At 41.2% G+C, this 15909-nt stretch overlaps 1 protein-coding gene across 1 annotated transcript in view; it reads left to right on the top strand.

Annotated features, from left to right (window-relative positions):
• LOC145350545 (annexin A5-like) overlaps window positions 1-14376 on the top strand; it is a 69127-nt gene extending 54751 nt beyond the window's left edge. Inside the window, exons 12-13 of the mRNA XM_080199747.1 lie at window positions 10353-10475; window positions 13018-14376. Of these exons, the coding sequence (XP_080055873.1) occupies window positions 10353-10475; window positions 13018-13080 (186 nt within the window). The 3' untranslated portion in view covers window positions 13081-14376. The remainder of the gene's footprint in view (window positions 1-10352; window positions 10476-13017) is intronic.
• Window positions 14377-15909: the final 1533 nt, after the last annotated feature.

The following is a 15909-nucleotide window of genomic DNA, read 5'->3' as shown; positions in this document are numbered from 1 at the left end:
TTTGGCAGGTCAGAGATCTTCTGTGCACATAATCTGTAATAGAATCCAGATAGCCTCGTGATCTTAAATTTAGCAATTTGAATAAATTGGGCCTAATCAGATTTTTTTCTACTTCTATTAAATGAAGTCATTCAGTCGCTGGGTCAGGTTCGCTACCTTGGGGCTTACCACCAGGGTATGGCTGTAACTGAATCCAGTGTCTCCGATGTGAGCCGCACTTCTCATCAGTTAGGGCACGTCTGCCCTCTAAGCACCACATCAAAAGGCCCTTCCCAGCGAGTTCCTAGTCCTTTTTTTGTCTGTCATGGTTTTCACCTTTACCTTATTTTTCGGTAAAGGCAACTTAGGAGTACTCTCTCCACCAGTTTGATCCAATCTCAGTGCTGCCGTTACGTGATCACCTGTTTTTTGAGAAAATGTAGATGATCTATTAGATCCCTCCGTGTTCGGTTCATCCTCCCCTCTCAGCGCAGGGTGATATGGTATGTGAAACCTCTATTTTATTCACAATATATGATAGACCTCTTTCAAAACTCTCCCTGTGAAATGAGTTCACAGATCAGGATCCAGCTGAAGAGGCAGTCCCCACCTGGGAATTAACTCATTTTGCTAATATGACAACTACCATTGTAGCTGTGGCACCTTTACGTGGGAGTGCTTCAACCCTTCGAGTAAACTGGTTTAATATTACTAAACAGCATGTTTTCCCTGAATCCATGACAGCAGCTTTGTAAAATCCATTTATAAATTCTTCCAGAGCCTTGAGTCTGGATTGACTTCTCATATTAATCCTGTAGGGACGTCTTGGCACCACTAGAGTGCACTCTAGCCACTTCTGCCAAAACTATCACTTCTTCAATAAATCAAACATTCTGTCCCTGCTCGTGTGTGCTATTTTGTGATAAATCTTCAGCAGCAAATGCTGTATTACTTTAGGAACTACTATTTTCCCTTCTCTCCTCCATATTCCATCATGACCTTTCCGCCCTCCATCTTTTCTCCATTGCTCCTTTTCCTTTCCATCTGCTTGTTCCTGTACTTGTTTTACATCAATATCTGGACTGTCCTCAACTGCTACAGCTACTGACTCTACAGGCTGTGTCCACTCCCAATCCTGTTTTACTAAGGCCTTTGCTGCCTGGTCAGCAAAATGATTTCCTTGCTGGACTTTATTCTCAATTTTCCTGTGAGCTTGAACTTTTATTACGGCTGCTTCTAAAGGAACACTGGCTGCCTGGACTAAATTCCTGACTATGCGGGCTTTGGAGGATTATTTTTCCCATCAAGGTGAGGGGCTCCGAAACATTGACTGCCCACGAGCCACAAGTTAGTGCTCTCGCACACTGATGCATCCCACCAGCAGCAGAATAACTGAGTGGAGTAACATCTCATCAGTCTCAATCTGTCCCCCTGCAGCTGAGCAACTCCAGCTGCCTACATTCCATCATTTTCCTCAAAGAAAATGTGTAATGGCTTGGTGACCAAAGCAGGGGCTGTCACCAAAACCTGCTCCAAATTTGAAAAAGCCTGTACTTCTGCATCTCCCACTCTTATCTTTCCTTGACTAGTCCTTCCTTCCTTTATCAAGCCATGTAAGGCATAAGATTATTGGGCATAATCTTCCACAAAATTCCTACAATTGTTAAAAATTATTCAATACTTGTTTTATCCCTTTTTAGGTGAAAAGCCTTTGTACACAAATACCCTCCCCCTGGTCCTCTGGAAACTATGTTTTTCCAGAATACTATAACCTAATAACATCTTTGAAACAGAAACCAAACCTTTTAATTTGACCCCAGGCCAGAAATTATTTTGATTGTTCTTATCTTAAATAACATCATTTTATTAAGGTAACTTTTTTCAGCACATTTTCTTATATCAGAATTATCCCAAGCTCGGAAAACAGTGTTGCAGGTTTTCAACTGCCCACTAGTGCCTATCTTATCTTTTCTTCCTTTTAAGAAAACTTTGTTCCTTTATCTATAGCTATCACCTAAAACTACATTTTACTTCCTAGAATCCCTTTATCTTTGTCTTGCATCCAATGAATCCCACTTTTGATTCTGTTTGCTATCAGTTCCTCTATATTATATCTTTTATTACCCTCCTCATTTTCCTTTCTCATTTATTCCACTGAATTATTTCCCTCATCTCTAATGATATTGACCTGTCAATTTGGTGTTATAGTCGGGGTCTCTCTTTTAGCCTGTCTGGCATCTAATATGGTTTCAACCTTCCCATATTCAAAATTTACAACAGGGTGTGCTTTGTGTTCAAAACTACTTCTCCAGTGATTCACTGCTTTGCATATCTGTGTCACACATTATAACTAGAATGCATTATGGCAGTACAATAATTCCCGTCATTAAACACACACTCCCATTATTCTACCTCTTTCAGTTAGATTTTTGATTTTATGTCTTAAAACTTCTACAAGTCTTTAATGCAAAGATCCATCCTGTCTGGGACAGAATGGGTTAATTCTCTGCTTGCTTCAGCAGGGGCAGAGTAAATTCACTCTGATTGACATCATCACTTCAAACACTTTGGAATAATTCTTTCCGTTTATCTTTTCATCATCAATTCTATCATGAATACATTTTTAAAGTGACAACAAGCTTGATCCAGATTAATCCAAAATTAAATTTATTTTTATCATTTTTAAATATGCCTATTAAATTAAAACTTTTACACTTATAATCTTTTACAGCTGATAAGATGGAGGAGGTGGATGTTCTGAGGGAAGACGTATTAGCAATTTTGAAAAGACTGTGGGTCGATAAGTCCCCTGAGCCAGATGGGATACATCCTAGGATACTTTGGGAGGCAAGGGATGAGATTGCAGAGCCTTTAGCTTTGATCTTTGGGTCCTCACTGTCCACGGAGATTGTGCCAGAGGACTGGAGTGGCAAATGTTGTTCCTGTCTTCAAGAAAGGAAATAGGAATGACCCTAGTAATTATAGGCCAGTTTAGTCTTACTTCAGTGGTCGGTAAGTTAATGGAAAGGGTCCTGAGAGATAGGGTTTATGAGCATTTGGAAAGATGCAGTTTAATCCAGGACGGTTAGCACGGTTTCATGAGGGGTAAGTCCTGCCTCACAAATTTGATTGAATTCTTTGAGGAGGTAACTAAGTGTGTAGACGAAGGTAGAGCAGTTGATGTCATATACGTGGATTTAGTAAGGCATTTGACAAGACTCCCCATGGTAGGCTCATGGAGAAAGTAAGGAGGTGCGGGATAGAAGGAAATTTAGCCAATTGGATAAGTAACTGGCTGTCTCATAGAAGACAGAGGGTGGTGGTGGACGGAAAATTTTCAGACTGGAGGCCAGTTACCAGTGGTGTACCACAGGGGTCAGTGCTGGGTCCTCTGCTATTTGTGATTTTTATCAATGACTTGGAAGAAGTGGCTGAAGGGTGGGTTAGTAAATTTGCTGATGACACCAAGATTGGTGGAGGAGTGGATGAGATGGAGGGCTCTTGTAGACTGCTCTCAACACTTTACTTCTCTCTTTGGCCTATGATGCTTTAGGTCAACCAAATTAACCTGTCTCACACAAGAGACCTGTTACAGGTAAAATAATACCTCAGACTATTAGTGAGTGAAAATACAGTGGTTTTTATTTCAAAACTCTGGGGTGTATTCCAGAATTTTGGGAGAAGTAGGACTACAGACTTCTCATAGAACACGAGCACAAGTGGGCATTTATACATCATGAGTCTTAGTGTCAATCACGATTCCGAGTTTCCAATTCCGGCCAGAACTCGGGATCTTAGGTGGGACCTGTTCGGGTGGGATGGGGTTGGTCTGAACCGTGCTGGGACCAGAGTCCTGGCGAATCGTGTAAATAGGACTGTAGACAGGGCTTTAAACAGGGTAGGTGACATTAAGGTGTCTAAAGTTAAGGAGAGGGTACAGGTAAGGGAAGAGGCCGAGGATGTCCCAATAATAAAGGGAGTAGGGGGCGTGAGTATGGTTGGTGGCGTTTGGGCAAATAGGGTCCAGGTGAAGGCTGGGATGAAGGCACTTTATCTGAATGCACGAAGCATTCGGAATAAAGTGGATGAGCTGGTGGCGCAGATCAGCACAAATGGATATGATCTGGTGGCCATTACAGAGACGTGGCTGCAAGGTGACAGGGACTGGGAGCTGAATGTCCAGGGGTATCAAGTGTTTAGGAAGGATAGGTGGGAGGAAAGAAGGGGGGGGCGTAGCTCTGCTGACTAAGGATAGCATCAGGGTGGTAGCAAGGGATGATATAGGAACCAAAGAGCAGAACGTGGAATCATTGTGGGTGGAGATTAGGAACAGCAAAGGGAGGAAGACGCTGGTGGGTGTTGTCTATAGGCCCCCGAATAATGATCTGGAGGTGGGGCGGGCTGTTAACGCGCAAATAAGTGTGGTGTGCAGGAATGGAATGGCCATAATTATGGGAGATTTCAATCTACATATTGATTGGTCGACCCATGTTGGACGCGGGGGGCTTGAGGAAGAGTTCTTGGAATGCTGCCGGGATAGTTTCCTCGAACAGTGTGTGTTGGAACCGACGAGGGAGCGAGCTATCTTGGATCTGGTGTTATGTAATGAGGCGGGTAGAATTAGGGACCTTGCGGTGAAGGATCCTCTTGGGGAGAGTGATCATTGTATGGTGGAGTTTCTGGTGTAGATGGAGGAGGAGAAAGTTGGTTCCCGGACACGCGTCCTTTGTTTGAACAGAGGGGAGTACGGTAGGATGAGAGAAGAATTGGCGAATGTGGACTGGGGGAGTGCGTTGGAAGGTAGGTCTGCTGAGGAGCAGTGGAGGATCTTTAAGGAGATCTTTCTTGGTGCTCAGCAGAAATTTATTCCGATGGTCAAAAAGGACCGTAGGAGGAGAGGTAATAAGCCATGCATAACGAAGGAGGTGAAGGAAAGTGTTAAATTAAAAGCGGAGGCGTTTAGAGTAGCTACGAGTAGTGGGCGAGAAGAGGATTGGGAGAGGTTTAAATGTCAACAAAGATTGACAAAGAAGTTGATAAAGAAGGGTAGGAGGAACTATGAAGCTGGGCTAGCGCTTAATATAAAAAAGGATAGCAAGAGTTTTTATAAATATATAAAAAGGAAGAGGTTGGCTAGGGTGAACGTTGGACCCTTAGAGGATGAGGGGGGGGGACTTAGTGGTAGGGGATGGGGAAATGGCTGAGGCCTTGAATAACTTTTTTGTTTCGGTCTTCATGGAGGAAGACGTGAATAATTTGCCGGGTGTTAGAGATGGAAAGGTGGTAGGACTGGAGGGTCTCGATGACATTATTGTTACTAGAGAGGCGGTGCTCGACAGACTGGAGGGACTGATTGTGGACAAGTCCCCAGGACCGGATGGAATGCATCCGAGGGTTCTGAAAGAAATGGTGCAGGTTATAGTGGATGCCTTGGTGGTTATTTTCCAAACGTCGCTGGATTCCGGGGAAGTGCCGGAAGATTGGAAAACGGCTAATGTTACGCCGTTGTTTAAGAAGGGTGGCAGGCAAAAGGCAGGGAATTATAGGCCGGTTAGTTTAACGTCTGTTGTAGGTAAAATGTTAGAATCCATCATCAAGGAGGAAATAGCGAGGCATCTTGAGGGGAATTGCTTGTTAGAGCAGACGCAGCACGGTTTCGTTAAAGGGAAGTCGTATCTGACAAATTTATTGGAGTTCTATGAGGATGTGCCTAGGGCGGTGGATGTGGTCTTTCTTGATTTTCAGAAGGCGTTTGACAAGGTACCTCACAAGAGGTTATTGCAGAAGGTAAGGGGGCATGGAGTTGGGGGTAGGGTGTTAGCGTGGATAGAGGATTGGTTGTCAAATAGGCAGAGAGTGGGTGTTAATGGGTGCTATTTGGATTGGCGGTTGGTGACTAGTGGAGTGCCCCAGGGGTCGGTGCTGGGGCCTCAGCTATTTACCATTTGTATAGATGATCTGGAGGAGGGAACCGACTGTAGGGTGTCGAAATTTGCTGATGACACCAAGATTGGTGGAACGGCAAATTGCGTGGAGGGTGTGGAGAGTCTGCAGAAGGATCTAGATAGGCTGGGCGAATGGGCCAGGAACTGGCAAATGGAATTTAATGTTGGCAAGTGCGAGGTGGTCCACTTTGGTAGGAATAATGGTAGGAAGGATTATTACTTACGTGGCGAAAAACTGCAGCAGGTGACGGTGCAGAGGGACCTCGGGGTCCTTGTGCATGAGTCGCAAAAACCCACCTGCAGGTGCAGCAGGTGGTCAGGAAGGCGAATGGGATGCTGGCCTTCATAGCGAGGGGGATTGAATATAAAAGTAGGGAGGTCTTGCTGCAGCTGTATAGGGCATTGGTGAGGCCGCAGCTGGAGTACTGTGTGCAGTTTTGGTCGCCGTACTTACGCAAGGATATTTTGGCCTTGGAGGGAGTGCAGAGGAGGTTTACTAGGCTGATACCGGAGTTGAGGGGGTTGAGCTATGAGGAGAGGCTGAATAAACTAGGCTTGTACTCGTTAGAGTTTAGAAGAATGAGGGGAGATCTCATTGAGACATATAAGATGATGAATGGGATGGATAGGATAGAGGTGGAGAGACTCTTCCCACTCAGAAAGGACAGTAGGACTAGGGGGCACAGCCTCAAGATAAAGGGGGGTGTGGTTTAGAATGGAGTTGAGGAGGAACTTCTTCACTCAAAGGGTGGTGAATCTCTGGAATTCTCTGCCCGTTGAAGTGGTGGAGGCTGCCTCGCTAAATATTTTTAAGATGCGGGTTGATGGGTTTTGATAAGCAAGGGGATTAAGGGTTATGGGGAGAGGGCGGGAATGTGGAACTGAGACACGACAGATCAGCCATGATCTTATTGAATGGCGGGGCAGGCTCGAAGGGCTAGATGGCCTACTCCTGCTCCTACTTCTTATGTTCTTATGTTCTTATTATGTTCTTATCTTCCTTCCTGGGTCGTGATACAGCCCCAGAGTTAATCACGATTCACAGTCCAGCTGGCAGCTGCAGTCATGACACACGGTCATGGTTCAAAACCCTTCTGCAGCAGCACCGGTATCCCTGTCTTTGGAGTTACTTGTGCGATTGCGGCTGTCCCAGCAGGACTCTTCCTGTTAAAAGCCGGTATCGCGATCTGCCATCAGCAGTTGTCAAAAGTCAGTATCGTAAAACTACCATCTGTGTAACGATGACTACTAACACAAATAGATAAGATTTACAAAGTCTACAAAATAACAGTCACATTAAACTCTGTCTTTATACAAATGAGAGTTAAAAACATATAAGACATAAACAAATAACTTATATTACTACCAGGAACAGTATAAGCTTATGGAGATCAGCCACGAGGAAGGGTTACGTTTGTGACACATTCTAGGTACAAAATCCATTAACCCTTTCCCTACTTCAGACCTATACTCCTGGGACCTCTCCCTGCTGGTTCTCTCACATGGCCTTGTCCCTTTTTTACCTTTGGAACTCCTCCCTGTGAATTCCTTGTATCTGAGCGAGCAGCCATCTGTGTACATGATCTAGCCTCTTGACGCCTGTCTAACAACACGACTCTTCGCTCTGTTGCATAAGACTGTTGGAGAATCTGCCCTCGGCCCTGCTATATTTAAGCATAGCTTCCCTGCAAACGCTCCTTCTACCCACATGGCTTTTCACTCCGCTCCATAGGAGATCCAAGAGTCTGTCCCAGCCTCTCTATGTTAAGCATGGGCTCTTTACATACACCTTTCATACCTCTTCCCCAGTCCAAGGTACTCAAGTTACAGCTTCCGGCTGCTAGATGTGTAGCCCTCTAGCTAGCGGCTGGTATTAAGGAATATACTCACACACCTTTTGGGAACATGTCTCACCACAGATCACTGGTGAGCACCCTGCTGTCGCAGTGCCAAATTGTAAGAAGAATTTTCTAAGATTTCCTGTGGGGTGCTGTGTATTTGTTGAACCTCACTCAGCCAATATATAGACTGTGAAAGACAGTATATAGTTAAAGAACGAAAAGGAATGTATTTGCTTATGCTTGCATCAGAAGAGAGACAGTCAATGAGGGTCGACCGCCCTCTCTGAGCTAATATTGCAAGATAAAATTATCATATTATTCTGAACATTTCAATATCCCACCCAGTCTCATCAATCAGACTAGAGAGTCCAATCACAAATATTAGCCAATAACATTCCACCTGTCAATAGAAATAGGAGTTTATTAGCTTATTGCCCATGTAGGTTCCTCCCCATTTACCTAGGAAACCTAACCCACATCATTACTAGTAACCAAGGCCAAACTAATACCTGTGAAGTTTAATTGGTGAAAGGAGTCCCTCTTTCACTGGAACCGGGGCCGCCTCTATCAGATTGAGAGACTGCTTCAACCTCGCTACCCATGAATGAATTTACTCCCTTAAATAGCAGGCCTATTAAATTGCCTTTCGCGTATCCAAAAACAGATAACACAGGCTGCCTTTCTGTGCTCCACTGTATTAAAAGAATTTGGTCTGTCTCCAACTGTGTTTCCCATCATGCTGCATTCAGAATGAGGTTGGCCAAGATGCACAATACATATATATTGAAAATACAGTTTAAGTTTATAATACTTGGTTAATTTGTGGTTATACAGTTTATAATATCTGTCGTTTATAATACCTTTGTATATTTTGTTCCAGGCACATTGTAAATTCTCACTATCTATAAAACACTTTATTAATTACCTTCATCTAGTCTACTTATTATAGTAAAAGTAAAATGAAGGGCCTTATACTAAGAATTCTATACTACCCCCCATCATTACTGTTCCAGGGTGACTCCCTTTCATCAGAGGTCGTTGGTCAGAGTGTCTTGAATCAGGAGCTGTTCGCAGTGTTCGTGTGATGGTTTTGGAAGTTGGTTCACTGTCTACATCTGTACCAGGGGTTTGAACAAAGATTGTAGAAAGGAAAGGACTAGAGTCTATAAAGGGAAGAAATAGGTCAACATTTCTCTTTTTTTGTGACGTAGTCAAATGCAGTTTTGACTTTTGGAAATGTTACATTTTGTTCTCTTTTTGTTGCTGAGTTTGTCATGAAGTTGACAAAATGGTTCTCTACTGAAACTTATGCAGCTAAGATGGAATGATATTTTGAAGAATTAGAGCGGTTTGATTTTTCTGGCTCCAAATCCAGTCATGGGTAAAGAACTTTACAATGCTGTGTATAAGTTAACTGCATGAAGTTTATAGTGTTAGTTACGTTTATCCTGCACCCTTCACCTCACAACATTTTTGTGCCATAACATGTTGAAAATGCTGCTGATGGTGTGGGAGAGACAAAGAGGCATCTCTAGTCCTTATTGGGTGGCAGGACCAATAATCTATTTTCCTAACCCAGTAAGATTTAAAGATTGTGAAGAAATAAGAAAAATGGAGGACGATGAATTATAATGAACAAATTAGTAAAATCAGGCTCAGGCGAAGAAATAAAGAGAGGGGAGGAAAATCAAAGGAACTATAAGAAAACAATTTGAGATTTTGAAACGCTTTCGAAGGAGGATTTTCTGCATTTGTGAAAGAAAGTCCATAATTTAAATAGCTCCTTTTCTGGGCCAGAGATATTGATTGGCATTACTTTGCCAATTGTCATCTTAAGAGAGTACGCGTACATTTAGTCACCAGCCCTAACTTTGAACCAAATTTAGTGGGCAATTAATGTGCAAGTTCAGTGAGCTCTGAAAAGTAACAGGGAGGCAGAGAGCAAGATGCCATTTTTGGGAAGCAAACAATGGAGTGGCTTCAATCAACTAACATTCTGAGATGCATGACCTGTGATGATTCATCTCTGTTAATCCCTGTTGGCTGATTTATGCATTACCAAGGCATGTGTTGTTAATATACAATTATTTTCCTCAGCAAGATTTGTCCCCATATTGCTCAAGTTAATATAAACAAAAGCATTAGAATGGAAGAAATTCCGAGCAGCTATTTATGAAGCATGCATTATATTGGGAAATTGCTGATGTGGAAACTCATTTGCGATGTCGTTTGTGTTTTTAAGTTGCTTGTCATTCCAGTTGGCAGACACATTCCAGCAGAATAAATAGTAATTCATTAGTGATTGTGCATTTCTTAAAATGGCAAGGAAAATTATTCAAATTGGTTTATACTTGAGAGTTCTGGTTCTGTATATTTCTTTACTATCCAATATTTAAAGAAATCATTTGATCAAGCTGTAACTTGTTCATCATTTATTGGTGTCCAAGCAGTATGTAAATCTAGATCTACTTTGATTGTGATAGAAAAGACGTTCTTTATTCAGAATGAAAACATGCAGCAACAGCATAATCATATTGGAGCCTGTTAACAATAATGTCGTTTCACACTTTTTCTCTTTTGAAACTAGGGAGCTGGTACAGATGATGACACGCTTATCAGGGTTATGATTTCAAGGAGTGAAGTCGATTTGCTTGATATCTGTGAGGCGTTCCACCTCAACTACGGAAAATCTCTTGCCAGTATGATCAAGGTATGACAATGAGATGGAAGGTGCCACTTTGTGATAAAGAGGAAAACTGGTCAGTGATTGATGTCTCAGAGCTTGTGGCTGCAAATATGAAGGATAGATCAGTAGTTAAATGCTAGCTTGAAAATAAATAATGCAACAAGGTATCCTCATCAGAATATTAAAGTCAGCTCCTGTTGTGAACGGGAGTTTCATTCCTGCAAAATTGCAAATGATGAACTTGATTTGATTTATTATTATCATATGTATTAGCTTACAGTGAAACGTATTGTTCCTTGTGTGCTGTGCAGACAAAGCATACCATACATAGGGAAGAAAAGGAGACCATGCAGAATGTAGTGTTACAGTCAAAGCTGGAGTGTAGTGAAAGATCGACTTAATGCAAGGCAGGTTCATTCAAAAGTCTGATGGCAGCAGGGAAGAAGCTGTTCTTGAGTCGGTTGGTTCATGACCTCAGACTTTTTTGTATTTTTTTCTCAAAGGAAAAAGGTGGAAGAGAGTATGTGTGGGGTGTGTGGGATCCTAATTGTGCTGGCTGCTTTGCCGAGGCAGCAGGTAGTGTATTCAGAATCAATGGATGGGAGGTTGGTTTGTGTAATGGACTGGGCTTCATTTATGACTCTGTATTGGTATACAGTGAAAAGTATTATTCCTTGCATGCTATACAGACAAAGCTTATCATTCATAAAGTACATAGGGGAGAAAGAAAGGAGAAGGTGCAGAATGAGGTGAATTTCAGCGTGTGCAGAGATGGTGTATGCATAGTAAGCACTTTCTACATGAAAAAGATGTGGGAAAAGTGAGAGTTTAATATAATTTAATTTGTGGATGAGTGCAGTTTTGGCTGCAAACTGCATATCCTTGCACACAAGGACACATGCACGCGGCATGTGGAAGATACATTGCATTTGGAAGATACTTGATTGGAGATGTAATTGATGTCTGTAAAATTGTAATTTAAAGAATTCTGAATTATGGTTCATCCCAGAAGATAGGAGTGGATTCAATATCAGAGGTTTTAGGATGTTTGTGATATTCAAGAAAGAGACAAATGGCAGGACAGGAGGAGACATGTGTTTTATGTGCAGGATAAATTTGAAATGAAAACAGCTACATAATTACGGTGGCTATTCCTTTAAAAACTCATAGTTGGCTATGAAGTACCTTAGGACATCCTGAGAATGTGGAAGGTGCTAAATAATTTTAAGTTTGTTCTTGTTTCTTGATGTATTGAGCACATAATGAAACCACCAGGCTTGAATTGGCTCTCATACAATGATGGGGGCAAAATTGCCAGAACAGGATAAAAATATGTGAGAAGGATGTGGAGGGACAATAATGTGATAAGAACTCCAATCAACTTCATATAATGTGGGTATATTTAAATGAAAACAGCCTCAGCATCAGTCAGTGTGGTAGAAGATTGCTTTCTCTGACCCAGTGTTACGGACATCACTAGGGATAACACTTATCGTGACCATATCCTTGCACAGAATCAGGACAACATTTATATTTTAAGTAATGTTGCAACCTTTAAATGCTATGAATCACATGATTCAATTTCAGGTAATCAGACAATTGCCACAGCGAAGTCATAAGGCCAAACCGTGACTTTGAAAATGCAAACTACAAAGGAATGAGGGGAATTAAGAGACAGTGGTTGACATGTTCTACTGTCATTGAGGAGAAATGGAACGAGTTTTAACTATAATGTTGAATAGTGTTTGTGAAGTTTAGTCGAACAAGGTTCAGAATGGATGAACTGGACAACTAAAACAGAAATTATATAAAATATACAAAGCTGTAGGGGAGAGGAGACGGTGAAATTTAGGAGGAATATTTAAAAATAAAATTGAAAAGTGCCAAAAGGCAACAGAATTTGAATAAAGGCGAGTGCTGCTAGAAAGCGTTCTGCAGTAAAATGTGTAGAATAATTTCTTAAATAGGGTAATTGGCACAGACTTTGAGAATACCCCATATCCACTTTTATGTTACAGCGGGCATTTTGCGGCTAACATAGGTGCCAATATCTTTCTCCAGACACTGATTCACTTTCCTGAGTTTCTGTGCATTTCCCAAAGCCTCAGAAGATTATCTGCCTGCATTGCAGCTCCAAAAGATTAAAGGCATAAAATATTTAGGGTTGCGTTGACAGATAACCCATTTCGCTATTTGTGACGTCGCTCACATTTTTCCATTTAAAATGTTATAGATGAAACTGCTTTGAGTTGTTGCGATGCATCTTTCTGACGAAAGGTCTAAATGAAAATCTTCTGTGAGGTCTGAGTGGAAATTTATCCTGTACAATTCTCTGTTAGCTTGCTTTATTTAAGCTTGTCATCAAGCCATTAAAGCTCTCATTCCTATTTACGAACTATTACGAGTAAGTGCTATAAATAACAAGATCTCTGGTGTTGTCAAGGAGAGAGTTTACCTCTATCAGGACTGGATGTAAATCTAATGTTTTATAAATGATTCAGCTTAATATCACAGAGCATATGTTTACTTTGTGGGATTGTATTAACAAATTCCTTTTCTTCTGCAGGGTGATACTTCAGGCGATTACAGAAATGCCCTGCTCAGCATGTGCGGTGGTGAAGTTAAATAATGCTCCTTGTGAAGAAATCCATTTTGCATACAGTTCTGAAGCTTTGATCTGTACGATTGCTTCAACCAGATACCATTGTTACATAGATTTTTTTAATGAACTAAAGCATATAAAAGGATTTTTTTTAACACTTTTATAGGACTGTGATAACTCCTCACTCTCTATTTGTGATATATGTCAAACAATTGACCACCACAGCACAAGCGTCATCTTATGTGATGGAAGGCTGACATAGAAGTTAACAATTCTCCTTTCATCTCAGTGGCATCCATTCTGTTGAGTTTAATAGCTTTGCAACTTAAACAAGCTTGTTTTTTCCGTAATCCAGTTAATGTAGCTGCCAGCTTTAAAGGTTTTTTTAAATTGTCACAACAGTCTGTCTGAAAATTTATTGGATAATTATAAACTTAAGTGAAAATATTCTGAGATGAAAAATTGGACCAATATGAGATCACTAACGGCTAAATATTTGTCTTTGTCTTTACTCCTGAGGGAGCCAAGAATTTTACTGATCTATCAAATGAAGAAGACTAACTAAAATCAGTATTAAAAATGTTCTCAGAAATAATTTTCTTAGTCCTGATTGCCCTTTGTTATGACTTCTATTGCTTTGCTGCCCTTATCTTGAATACCAAGATATTTGAGAATATTTCTATTAGGAGATTGAGATCACTACATAGATGGATATTTCAAAGGTGTAGGAAGTTGCTGTGTAAAATCATCAGTAACAAGACCAATCTTTGCTATATTTGGGAGCATGAGAGCAAACTGTCAGTGTTACAGTTTCTCTACAAGTTACATTTGAAAGCTGTTTACCCTTTAGACCATGCGCTCCCTCATCCACTTTCAAGTAACATCAGTTCTTGCCACAAAGACCTCTTACTTCTTTAGCTGACATGAAAATAATACTAATAGTATGCCGGCGTCCATTCTGTAGTAGACTAGGGTGGGCACAGTAAGAAGTCTTGCAACACTAGGTTAAAGTCCAACAGGTTTATTTGGAATCATGAGCTTTGAGAGAACTGCTTCTTCCTCAGTTTCCATTCTGACAATGCTCACAAACGGATTGCCTTGAGCCTCTCTGGTGTTTCCTGTTAAATCCCAGTTTTGTGTAACAACAAAAAACAGTTCCCACAGACTCAAAACCTTTCTCAAAATGTCTAAATTGCTATATGTCAACGTAAAATAACAGATTAAATGATTACCCATCAATTTATGGCAACGTCCACCAAGTATTTTCTGTGGCAGTAATTGCTTGTGATGCGTAACGTATAGTCTACAAATAAATCTGTGAAAAATGTGTGTGTATCCTTTTTGCTTCCATGTGTCTTTCAATATGTCTCATACATTTTTTCATCCTGCAAACAATTAATAAGGTGCATTGAATGTGAACATAAAATGTAGCGAGAGAATAAGAATCAACAATTATTGTCTTGAGATTAATGTAAAGCAGTTGTCTTCCTTTAACTGCACTAAATCAGGATTAACTTTAAATTGTACATTAAGTTAATATTAGGATATTTTAAAAAAATACTGGAGTCTTTCTAACACTGGAGTTGGATCAGCAGTTTATTGAACACTAAGGCAGGGGTGGATCTACTTTACAAGAATTCAGACGTTGTCTTTCTAGTTGCCTTCAAGTTGAAGGTTTTCAACTTAGGTTATGCTTTGCTCAGTATGTGACTGGGAGAGCACTTGATAATCTGGATTGTTTCAGCTGCTTGTATTCTTGCTGGAGAATTTGTTCTCTTGGTTTTAGTGTCATTCCACATTTCCCCCTTTCCTAGGGGGAGACAGAGGTATAATGGTATTGTCACTGGTCCAGTAATCCAGACACCCAGGGCAAATTCTGGGTAACTTGGGTTCAAATCCAGATGGTGAAATTTGAATTTGTAGTCTAATAATTGTTGTTTAAAAACTCATCTTGTTCATTGGAGAAGAAAATCTCCCAACCTTGCTTGGTTGACTCTTGAACGCTCTTTGAAATAGAGGGCAATTACAGATGGGCAATAAATGCTGAAATTTTAAAGCAAATACAGGGAATGTAAGTAAGTTTAGAGAAATTTTGATATTGGCCTCACAATTTCAAATTGCTTAGATTACTGGAAAGTTTATTGTTCAGTGTAAAATCAGGTTTTGGAATTGATAGGAACATTGTTCTAAAACATCAAGCTGGAAGATTGTGCAACGTAGAATCTTAGAATCCCCACAGTGCAGAAGAGGCTATTTGGCCCATCAAGTCTCAATGACTGCAAGTCTGCACTGACTCTGACAGAGTATTTTACCCACGCCCTCTTCCCCCACCCTATCCCTGTAATCCCACACATTTACAAAGCCAATCCCTATCTAACATACACATCTTGGGACACGAAGGGGCAATTTAGCATGGACCATCCACCTAACCTGTATATCTTTGGAGTGTGGGAGGATACTGGAGCACCTGGAGGAAACCCGCACAGCCATGGGGAGAATGTGCAAACTCTGCACAGTCATCCGAGGCTGGAGTTCAGGTACCTGGTGCGGTGTGGCAGTGGTGTTAACCACTGTGTCACCTTGCTGTCCAGGAAGGTTAAAAAAAATGTCATTTTACAGACAAATGTTTCTGTTGTTTCTTAGTTCCAAAGCCATGGTTAGGGCCTGAAACTAATTCTGTGATGGATGCAGGAAAAATTGGGATCTTTGAAAGGGAATTAGATCAGCCCAGGCAGGGCTCCAGAGAAAGGGCAGCGTGGTGGATCTAGTTGAGTTGGTTTTCCAAAGAGCTGGGGGGTAGTGGTGGTGGTGCTGTGATGAGCTGAATGACCTGAATGTGCTGTAACTAATCCACGA

This window comes from Carcharhinus amblyrhynchos, chromosome 1 (assembly GCF_965287045.1).
Source record: "Carcharhinus amblyrhynchos chromosome 1, sCarAmb.v2.hapA, whole genome shotgun sequence".
NCBI lineage: Eukaryota > Metazoa > Chordata > Chondrichthyes > Carcharhiniformes > Carcharhinidae > Carcharhinus > Carcharhinus amblyrhynchos.
This window is presented reverse-complemented; position numbering and strand designations above follow the sequence as displayed.